Source organism: Pituophis catenifer, unplaced genomic scaffold (genome assembly GCF_029215685.1).
Source record: "Pituophis catenifer annectens isolate HBS135680 unplaced genomic scaffold, rPitCat1.0.hap2 SCAF_6, whole genome shotgun sequence".
NCBI lineage: Eukaryota > Metazoa > Chordata > Lepidosauria > Squamata > Colubridae > Pituophis > Pituophis catenifer.
In genome coordinates, this window is record NW_027256886.1 from 32,929,798 (window position 1) to 32,942,057 (window position 12,260).

At 33.9% G+C, this 12,260-nt stretch overlaps 1 protein-coding gene across 1 annotated transcript in view; it reads left to right on the forward strand.

Annotated features, from left to right (window-relative positions):
- SPSB4 (splA/ryanodine receptor domain and SOCS box containing 4) overlaps positions 1-6,778 on the forward strand; it is a 35,961-nt gene extending 29,183 nt beyond the window's left edge. The window contains exon 2 of the mRNA XM_070945936.1: positions 6,651-6,778. Coding sequence (XP_070802037.1) covers positions 6,651-6,778 — 128 coding nt within the window. The remainder of the gene's footprint in view (positions 1-6,650) is intronic.
- Positions 6,779-12,260: the final 5,482 nt, after the last annotated feature.

Consider the following 12,260-nt stretch of genomic DNA (forward strand, 5'->3'; position numbering starts at 1 on the left):
AAGTAGTGATAAGAACATGCACACAATGTTCCATTCTCCTTCCCAACCCAGTCCCAAAGTGTCTTGTCTTGAAAGAAACATGCAGAAGAAGTTGCAGACAATTGTGTCATGCTTGCAATAGGGCAACTCTGTCACCTTGATATTTCCCAGCAACAACATACCTGACTGTCCTCTGCTCTGCAAAGAGAATTCAAAACAAGATTCACTGATATCAATATAACTATATTTCTCAGCCACTTTTAAAAATCAGCTCTTAAACTGTTTTCAACAAACCACAGCAAACAAAAACGCTAGTGTAGGTGTAATCTTCATCTATGAAATACAAAGAATGGGGGAGAATTGGAAAGAAGCAAGGAGCTCTCGGTATCTGAGCAACCCTAAAGAAAAGAATTAATTGACAATTAAAAATCTGTCCTTCCTTCCATCCTTCCATCCATCTTTAAGATTACTTTGTGAGTTGATTGGCCTTTATTTTCAATTCTGCCATACAAAATCACTGTATGGTTGCAGATATCATGTTATTTTGAATTTTAAGAGGTTTTTTTTTAAAAAAGGATACATTTCTCTTTTGAAAAGTCAGTGACTGTTAGAAATTGTCTCTTCTTTGCTTCTCTGAGCCCAGACTGAGCCAGTCAGTCTACAAAACAGCTTCCCACAGAGAAACATGACTCATCAAGAAAGAGAATGACATTTAAACCACTGCAGACTAGAGGAAAATATAGAGTGGTACAATTGGGAGATTTCAAAAACATTGAGGAAATATATAGGCAACATTGCCACCATGCTTCTAAGATTTTTGAGATAAATCAAACTTTTAATATTTCACAAGATAACATTGTATGAAAGGAGAAATTTGATAGAGAAAATTGATAGGCTACATGTTCACTGGCTTTTGTTCCTCCATGAGTAATTATATTTAAGTTTCAAAAATCTGAAAGATATTACTACATCCATATGTAAGCATTTGCCTGCTGAGGGACAGGGCCAAACTATATTTGGAGTAAACCCAGGATTTTCCTGCATGTCCAGATGTTGAGCTATAGTTGCAAATATGCTTGGATGAACCTTCTTATATTGGAAATCTTGCCTAGTGTAAGCAGAAAAAAGCTAGTTTTGAACTTATATGACAAAACTGACTTAATGAAATAATTGTTCAGTTAAAATAATGTATTAATTAGCAGCAATTAACGTAGGTAGTGTGATTAGACTGCTGCTTTTGCAATAACTGATACTCAAAAACATGCTGCCTCTGATCCCTGAAGTAGCATTTTCTTTCTCTCCAGATGTGTATCTAATCACCATTCAGTGCCATTCAGTTTGCATCATTGTTATTTGTAGCACTGATTTCCATAGCTGGCCTATCCACTAAGGGAATAAATGTTGTTTTAAATATTAAATCAGGTCTTTTTTCTGTCCCACAACTGCACCTTATCAAAACTCATGCTAAATTATGGGAGAAGGAAAAATAATTTTTCTGTCCCTGTATTATGATTAATTATGTATATTATTTATTTGCTTCTCTGTGTTCAAAAAAATAACCTTTTTCTCCCAAATTAAAACATTCCGAACTAGGTGTGATGGATCAATGTCCTAAGTTGCTATACAAAAGTATCCTTCCTTCTGGTAGTGACTTATGTGTTTATGCACAGTATTACAAGTGTGTTGAATCATGAACTTTTGTGAAATCATTACTGTACAAGTAATTTTATATCTGTACCATTGTTTTTGTAGCTTATCTGTCATCTGTATGTTTCTCCAGAATTTTATCCAATAATTAACCTTTTCTTTTTGGCATAAAACATGTTGCTTTCTATTTCAGTAGAGATCATATTTGGCAGGTTATGAAACTAATTAAATGGGTCTAACCATATTGGCTAGACAGGAAGAAGAAAAAAATCAGCCTAAAAGAACAATGGTAAATCATTTCCTTACCTCTGCCAAGAAAGCTGTATGGAGGAACCTTTCCCTCCCCACCATAGTACTGTTGTAGCAATAAGAAGAAAAGGAGGGAAAAGCCATAGTATATTTCACAGGAAATACTTGATTTTTGAATTATATACCTAACTAAGAGACATGTACTCAAAATCATCTGTATACTACACATACACATACATATACAGAGCGGAAGGGGGAGGGGGAGGAAGAGAGACCTGAGAAATACAGAAAATTGTTAAAGTTACAGTACATCTTAGGTAGTAAAATAATTTAGAGTGGAGAGAAAACAGCTATCCTTGGCAGCAATACATGTGAAAAAGAACTGGTGAACACAAGCCGAACAAGTGTGATGAAGGTGAAACTTGTGTAGTTAGAAAAAATATATAAGTATGTTGAATATAGTGGAAAAAGGGAATTAATGTATGTGGAAAAACAAGAGATCAGAATGAAGACTGAATGGATACTGAATCATTGGGATTGAATGACATACATTGATGTGATTTAAAGTATACAGTAGATCAATGAGGTTCATATTGTAAAATAAATGAAGGAAGGAAAAGTGAATTGGGTAAGACATTAAAGAACAAATGCAATATATAGAGTGTATGCAAGATAATTTGGAGAAAGAAGAAAGAAAAGAAAGAAAGAAAGAAAGAAAGAAAGACAAACAATATTATTGTATCATATATATTTCATCTGTCCTATGTTAAAGTGCTACTTTATTGATGTTAATTGAGAATAAGATCTTAGTGAGTAGCTTCTCACTATGGTATGGAAGAATCTGGAAGGAGAGGGTTGGTGGCAAACAGCTTACAGGCTAACATTACAAGTTCACATTTCATTCTTAAGGTTATGATTTGGTTTTTGGTATGACTGAATACTTAGTTCATAATTTATTTTACAATATAGGTTATTTTTGTTCAGGAAAAATATGGGATTTATTTGTAAATAATCACATGCTACAGTTTGCAGAAGTATATATAGAATGGATTTGTATAGGTTTTAATTCTATGATTTTCCATTTCTGTGCTGTTGCTATTTTCTGAACAAACTGTCTTACTATGCATATTCAAGGACAAGATTGTTGTCCTATTGCTATTGAATATTACATTTACAGTGCACATGTGCTGACATAATTTATATCATTTGTGTACTCTCCAATGAAATAGATTATTCATTAATAATAGACACTGTCCCCATTTAGCAAGTTAAATATGGTTTTCTTGTATCTCCCAGGAATACCTATTTCAATCTGTATTTTTACATTTTTTACTTGTGATTACTGCTAGATGCCCACATCTAACAGTAATCCAAGACTAGCAAGTTATGGTACGTTAGTAAATTGTTCTTTCTAATGAATTGTTCTTAGTTACCTGGAAAAATATTCTGAAATATTGTGCCCAGTTCTTAAAACTTCACTTTAAAAAGATATTGATAAGACTGAGCAACAAAAACGTTGTAAGATCTGAGGGACAAAACATCAGGAGAAATTAGACAAACTGAATATGTACAGCCTGAAGGACAGAAGACAAAGGGGCGACATGACTGAAACCTTTAAACATATTAAGGGTGTGAATAAGGAAGTATTTTCAATAGTATCCAAAAATCAAGAACATGGGGTATAATGTCAAACTAACAGAAGTGAAGTTCAAAAGTAATGTTAGAAAATATTACTTCACAAAAAGAGTAATGGAAGGTTGGAATCAACTTCCAGTGGAGGTAGTGGGTCAGTCATCAGTAACTGAGTTTAAACATGCTTGGAATAAACACATGTCCATCATCTGACAAAAATTAAAAAATAAATAAAATTATAAAAATAATAATTAAAAATTAATTAAAAAGAAAACAAAAAACTCAAAGGATAGACTTGATGGACTACTAAGTCTTTTTCTGCCATGTTTTCATGCTTCTTCAAAACTTTTTAAAGTTTAACAAATTAACTTCTGTTCTAATCATAGGTTTTCCCATATTAAGGTTGTACCATTGCCATATTTCTAACAAAACAATAATATTCTTGGAAATGAAAAGAAATAATAGTATATTTAATAGTATTTTACCATCTCTCATACATTGTATTATTAGGCAGTTAACAAAGTTGAAAGTGCATTTTAAAACAATTCTAAAATTCACATAATAATAGCTAAAATGCCAGGGTAGATACATAGGATTTTTGCATATTCCTAAAGTGCAGGGAGATCAATGGGTGCTTTATTTTTGAAAATGTTTATGTGTCCATTTTGTATTTTGTAGACTTATGTATATCATATATACATTGTAATTGTATTTATGCTGTTTTTATTGTTTTGGGTGAGCCACCTAGTTATTTTTTAAGGTGGGCATCCCTGCAGGTTTTTAAACAAATAAATAAACTCCAAACTAAGGGTTATTACTATAACCTAAGCAGTACCACTTTCTGGTTGATACCAAATAAACATCTCAAGATGTGGTACTGCCAAGAGGCCCTCTAATTGAGATTCAAAATAGGCAGATATTAGTAGAATAAGGCAGTCTCTTGGATCTCAATTATTCAAAAGCCAAATCTTAAACCTCATATGGTGCAGTTGGTTCAACAATAGTGTTACACGGTGGGGATGAAATGCACCATATAAAGGCAACACTGCTATTACATTTTGTACTCTCTGTACCTTCTGGATCACATGAAAGGACAACTCCAAATAAAGCACATTCCGATAATTAAGACGTTCAGTGTCCTGAGATGTCTGTAGCTGGAACACCAGTGAAAGCTAAAATACAGTAGAAAAGGACTCTGTATTCAGTCTAAAATAGCATCCAGGCACTAATTGTAAGGGAATGACTTTGGGGAATGAGGAGAAGAGATGCTGCCTAGGAAACAATCAGGCAAGAAGGGGAGATGCCCCTAAGGAATCAACGGGGAAAGAAACTTAGGATATGATCCCCCTCCTAATGGATCCAGCTATTAAAAATGGTGGCAGGAAATTTGTACTGTTAGACTTGCTACATTTTGTTAATGCAGCCCTAGAATAAAATAGAATTAATTCATCTACTTGTGTTTCCTGTCTGGTTTAACTAGGACAGTTGATACTAATCTAGGACCTGTGTAACTTTCCCTATTGAATGGTACATTGAATTGAAACATATAGTTACGAGTGTTTTCCCTGGAGTGTTGTATTTTCTGTCAAATTTGTTTATAATTATTTTATATAAACATACATAACATTTTGACTCTATTTATGGCTGACCCATAACTTTTTTTGTTTTAAAACAAAACTCATTTGTGTTAAATGTCCAGCGTTTGGAGAAAAAAGGAAGGTTAAAATTTCAGAAAAATACATTTGAGAGATAATGGCTAAAGGTGTTGCAAGTAATCACTACTCCTTTTAATGTCTCCTTTTGATAACTGCTTTTTATTTGTTTGTTGGGGAGCAGTTCTGCTAACAATTGTGTAAGGATCTACTAAAAATGTCACAAGGTAATTAATTACAAATGATTGCTATATATATAAATTTGCTAATTTTGGAGTTAATACTTAGTTTACATTCTGAGACTGGTAAAAATCAATTCTTGGTTTGTATTTAATCTTGGTTTTAATTACTAGGGAGGTTACTTCAGCACTTCTGGTACAATGGTTGGCAAAACATTAACTACTGAATTGTTTCCTACAATAGGTCTGAAAGAGCTTTATATGTCTAGAACATTTTGATATTTTAACTGTCCTGTTCTGTCCCAGAATGCTGAAAGTGCAGTGTGTACCATGTCATATCCTCCTCCTAATAATGAAATGTTTCCTCTGGATTTTGTCTTTAAGCATAATAAAGCTGTGTATAGAACTTAAGGATTTGCATGTAGATTAAAATGTTTGAACATTTAACTCAATAACTGTAAAAATATTAAGTGGTTACATTGAATTTGCACATCCAAGAGATACAGTGTTTGATGTGAGAACTACCCAAGCCAGTTAGCCATACGTTCTTACAAAATCAGCCATCAATGCAGAATTTTATTCCTTTTTTGTAAAAGCTAAAAAATACCTTTTCTTTTGAGGCGGGGGGGAGGGCTTGAAAGCAAGCTTTAAAACAAAATTTTAAAACAAAAAAGTATTGAATGTTTTTGTCTCTGATACTCTTGCATTTGTTTTAGAGATATTTAAGAAATAAATGTCTTTCAAGTGAACAAAATCTGTTTATTATCTGAGATGTCAGAGAGAAAGTGTCATTTCTGTTTACTTCAGCATCTCAGTGGAAAGTCACACTGCACTGAAAAGGTTCTTTTAGAAGTTCAATTGCATTTTAGTTTCTTTTTCCTAAATGGGAACAAATATAACATTTAAAGGTCAGGCATCTCTCAATCCAGCTGCAGAGAGTATTGTATTTTAAGTGTTCAAGGGATTTCTATCTATGTTGAAATTCCTGATAACTTGTACTGGGTTTTTTCCTCCTAATTTAAATCCTTATAAGTGTATTGCTTCAAGAAATAGACCATATTTTTATTTTATTTTATATATAATCCACTATTTTTTATAAATAACTCAAGGCAGTGAACATACCTAATATTTATTCTTAGCTTATTTTCCCTACTTTCCTCCCGTAGCAGTAGATTTCTTCTGCTATGATCAGTTCATACATACATTATATTAAAGGATTTTACTTTAAAAGGGATATAACCCATTTACTGTTACATTTTTATTATTAATGAGGATAAGAAATGTTGATGTTTTGTTTCTGTTTCATTTTCAGCTGAACCTCTACCTTTAATGGATCTGTGTCGAAGATCAATTCGCTTTGCTCTGGGACGAGAACGCCTGCATGATATAGAAACTCTACCTTTGCCTCAGTCTTTGAAAAATTATTTACAATATCAGTAATATGATTCTAGAGTTCTAAATGGTAGAAATTGTTTACATCAGAATATAAATCTTCATGGTGGATATTTTGAGTGTTATTTAATTATTTTTTACATTTTTTAAAAATAAACCATAGCAGAGGATTATGGAGACTACTAAGAAATGTGAAAATGTTGAATTGATTTAGTTCTTTCAGTAGAATAATTGTTGCCTATACTGTTACACAGCCTCATTATGCAGAATCCAAAGCTTGTTTTCACAGGTAAGAGCCAAATGTGTTATGTGTGTTAGGTTAGACCTAATGTTGGATGTGTGCCTGATGTGCAAGAAATGCAAATACAGCTCCCCAAACTAGTGTTCATGAAAGAAGAATATTCTTTTATATAAGTCAGAGTATCAGCATGTGAAAAAAATAATCCCTGTTTGATGGTTTTCAAAATTCTGGAATGTAATACGCCAAATAATTAGGGTCCTTACAATATCAATTATGATGCAAAATTCCTTACTCATACAATCTGTTTATTCTCATTTTGAAAGGAAAATGTTCCAGAGAACAAACACATCACATCTAGTGTCACCATAGGAAGACATTGGGGATCTTTGTGCACATGGAACATAGAAGCCTCATTGGTACTGCAAGATTGTGGCCTCTTACATTTAGGTGCTCAGATTTTTCAGATTTTTTTTGCTTGGTATAATATACCACCTGCCATATTTTAACTTACTTTGTTGAACAAGATACTCAATCTTGTTCTCCAAAGCAACTCAGCTCAATCTACAAATTAGTTAAGTTGACTTTCTTAAATTGTTTTTGTTTTTATTTCTTCAGTAGAATGAAATTTGGTCAAATTAGTCTTTTCCAGCTTAACCAGTTTTGGTCCAGGTATTCTGGTTCAGACCTATATTAATTTGTCAAATATCATGCTGCCTTTTTATTCGTGACCACATTATTATTATTATTATTATTATTATTATTTACTTTTTGAGTTCCAAATACCATGTTTCCTGTAATGTGCCTATGGCATAAGAGGGCTTGAATTTACCCACTCCAGGCACACATTGAAAAATTCCAAAGCTCAAAAGCTAGCCAGGCCCTCTGCCAGAATTGTGTGCCAGCTTCCCATGTGAATATCCAATGCCTTGATGAGTATTCCACATGTTCAGATGACCCTATGCTTTTACTCATACATTTTACATATATTTATGTGAATACCTCATTCTCTGAAATTGTTATCTATTTCTAACCATGACAAATTGGCAAAAGACATGTTACCATGGCATCACAGACAAGTACATAAAGGGCAGGATATACACTGCAACATATTTTATTGTTTGCCACCCCCCTCCTTCAGACCCCCATGCACTCTACCAGACATCCCTCAGAGAGGCAACACATGGTTCCAGAAACAGGAAAACATAGCCTATTAATGTCTTATTTTAAAACTTGCAAGGGACAATAATATGTAACTTTATACAGTTTTGTTTATCTTGTCACACATTGAGAATTACATTTTGAATTTCTCTCTCCAGAATAGAGTGGAATTTTTTTTTTTTTGTTCTTACATCTTTTTCTCCTTTGCTTAGAATGTGTGTTCATTTGTCAGGATCAATTTATTTTTAAGGGAACTGCTTTTGTTTGTAATTTTTTTTCTGTTACATTCACACTTTTTTGCCTGATCATGATCTAGTTTTTAACTGGAAGTTGTTGTAATGGCAGGATATCAAATGTTGATTGAGCTGCCTTCAGCATATTTTAATGTGAATTCACCGAAGAATGAAGATATTTCTAATAAACTCTACTGTCCAAATGACTACTGGTGTATTATGTTTCCTTCCTTCCCTAGTCTAAGTTACTTGCATGCATATTATAATAAACCAATTAGTAGTTCATTTTTTCTCTACCTGACCATTTTTATGGTTTATCTTTTATCTTTCATACCAATGTGTTCCCGTGGGAAAGAAATGAATAGAACTAGAAAAAAGAAAGAAAATAGATTACAAAACATCTATGGTATAAAGTCCTCTGCTTCAGTTTTAAAGTTTATTTATTAGTAACGTCTGTCTACTCCCTTTGTTCAGTTTTGGCTTCATCCTGTTTTCATTGGCAGAGTTCTCGGTGTCAACCACCCACTTCTAGTACCCTTCATGATACAGGTTGCACTACATTAGAAGAATACAGTTTACTGACAGTTGAAGCTGTATGATTTTACTTTTCACTGCTTATAACGTTTGCATTCTTTCTCAAGCGCAAGTTTTATTTTCACGTCAGTTTGCCAATTTGAAAAAGATGTTCAAACCTTATGTTCATCTTTTTTCTCATGTACAGGAAAGCTTGAAGTTTTTTACTTACAATTTTTCTCTGTTTTCTTATACAAAGAGAAACAATTGTTATACAGTTATTGTGGATATTTTTTGATCTGAGAATTGAGTTGCAGAATTTAGAATTAAGAAGTTGAAAGTTATGTGAAAAGTGTGAATGAAATGAAGCAAATTTATTTCTCCAATATCTTAATTGATGCTATCATTCACCGATGTTTTTTGAATGTCAGGTTTTGTTTGGTGTACTGCAATCTTCTGTTAGGCGATGGAGGTTTTTTTTATCTTGGCACAGAACAAACTTTTCTTCCAGCTAATAGTAATAGAATAATATGACCCAGTGTTAATTTTTATTCTTACAGTTCTACATTTAGCAAAACATTTCATTATGTTTCAATTTTTTTATTTCAGTTGCATCTAGCTCTTTGTTGAGAAAAATTACAAAAAGATTATATAATATGAATATTATTCCCAATCTTATTTATAACTTGGAATGAATGTTGCTGATAACCACTATATTTTTTTCTTTGCTTGTTAAATTTATTTGCCTCCTTTCTTACTCTGGGGCTACTCTAGACAGCTTAAAATAATAAACAAGAAGAACTTGAAAGGGTAAACAGAACAAAAGTAAAATAATAGAACCATAAAATAAACAAGGGGGGGGGGAAGAATACATTAGTATGATAACCAAAAAGATGGATGGGTGGAGAGCAGAGCTCAAGAAATGGAAGGTGGAGTCTGCCATCAATCTCAACAGCCACCTCCAGTGTGAAACTCCTCCATTCTGCCCCTAGACTAACCAGCAGAGCCAGGTCTTCAGGTGCTGGTGGGAAGATAGGAGTTTGGGAGCTAATCTTACCTAAGAGGTACCAAAGGATGGACACTGGAACAGAGAAGGGACTTCTGGATCCCAATAGTCAGAGTTCTTTGACTGACGGGATCCTAAGTAGTCCTCTGCCAGCCTGAGTAGATAGACTTGTTCTAGCAGGACAAGGCAGTTTGTCAGGTAGTCTGGACTTATGCCATTAGAAGCTTTAAAGGTCATAACTAACACGTTGAAGTGCACTTGGAAGCAGCCCCAGTGAAGTTTGCCGAGCAGAGATGTAATATGGGCCATCCTAGGGGCCCAAAGACTGCTCTTGCTGCTGCACTTTTCACCAACTGAAGCTTACGAATGGACTTCAAGGATAGGCCTTTGAGGAGTGCATTGCAGTAGTCCAGGTGACAAATGACCAGGGCTTGAGTAACTAGGCACAGGGAGACATGATCCAGGAAAGGTCACAAGTGGTGCACAAACAGGAGTTCTCCTGGTCATACATGTCACCTCTTAAAGCAGGAGACATGAGTCCAGGAGAACTCCTAAATTGCAAACTGACCGTGAACGGCATGGTGCAACTCCATCCAGAACTAAGGATGAGAAACATTCGGATCCTGAGGTTTCATGCATCCAAAGCCACTCAATCTTTCCAGGGTTCAGTCTTAAGTCTCTGGCTCCTTCAATTAGATCCCTTGCAGCTTCCACACATCCTGAGAGGGTGCGACATCATCACTTGGGTCACCATTGAAGTTTATACTTTTATAAAGAAAGGTTCAGAAATTAAACTTTTCTGCGTTCTGAGATTCTTTCTCTCTGACCATAGATGGACATATCCAAGTTAAAGAGTCAACTAATTTAAGTCTGCCTTTCCTATAACTATTTTGTCCAGAAATATATTGCATATGGAAATTATATGATATATAATTTTGTATTACAAAATATTTGAATAGTTGCCATTTGTAACAGTTATCTTGGTAAACTTGTAGCTCTATGTGTACAACAGTAGTATCCAACTTCCAGGGCATTTCACATTATATAAGAGATAATAACTTCTTCAAGTTGAGCTCCATCTTGGGTGACTTCATGCTGAAGTTGTGATTTAAAAAAAAAAAAAAAAATTAGGAAACAGTATAGAAATTTTTGTCAATGTCTCCTTCCAGGCTATTTATTTCAATTTCCCAATTCAACCTTGCCCTCCTAATCAGGTCAATTTTTGCTTCCTGTCATGGTTGACTCGCTACACAGCCTGGTCGCAATCGGACAACAATAATGGAAAGGAGAAGGGAAGGCATTGGAATGTGAGGGTGGTTTGGGAGGAAAACTCTGGATTGTAAGTGTGCCATCTGGAAGTATGAGACAGTTCCATGCCAAGGTTAACAACTCTTGAGAATATCCGAGGCAAACAGATTGTTCTCAGAACAACTCAGGTGCAATGGATTGGTGAATAAAGGATCATGGGAGAAGCAAGGGAGAGAAAGGTGGATTTATCTTACGCCTTCACACATGAAATGTTAGAACTGCTTTTCCACTTCTGTACACATATGGCTTTTCAGTAAAGTATACTCTTGGGGGGGGGAATTGTCTCAGGAATTTCTTTTGTTGGTTAGCATATTGGGACAGTTGACACTTACTTTTTTGAAACCAATAAAAGTATACCAAATACTGCAGGAAATGCACAGTATCATATCATGTTATACCTAGTAGTAAATGTACATCCTTTTAAATGGCAAAAGCTTGCTTTGTTCTTTCTATTAGTATTTACATGCATGAAATTGAAACGCATAAAGGTAAAAAAATTAGATCAGGTGAGATGAAGATATTTTTGTGCATGAGGATTAGCAAGAATACATTTTCTTGTCCTGCTTTCATGAAAATAAACAAAACAACTAGATTAAACAGATAATTCAGAGAAAACAGCCAGAAAATAAGGCTGTTAGAATGAATGAATGTACTTCTTTGTGTAGAACCTGTTTCCAATCAGAGCCAACCTATAATGTTTAATAAAAGCAACACTCAACAATAGCGATACAATTAAAATATAAAAGTTTATAATTTTACATGCATAACTAAAATAATTAGTCAACATTAACTTGGAAAAATAGACTAAACATAAAGTTACTATGACAGAAATGGTAATGTAGTAACCAACAACATTCAAGTTATTAAAACTAGCCAAAGAAGCAGATCCAACTATAGGAAAAGGAAAAGAGAAAACAAATGAAAAAGAATTTTAATAAAGAAACAACTCTTATGCATCATACAAGTACTTGTAAACTTTCATTTATTTGGATGTTAATATATTCACTCTAGTTACTTTTCTGTGTCTGCTGCTTTTTCTATTCATGAATTACAAAACATTTTCTGATCTAT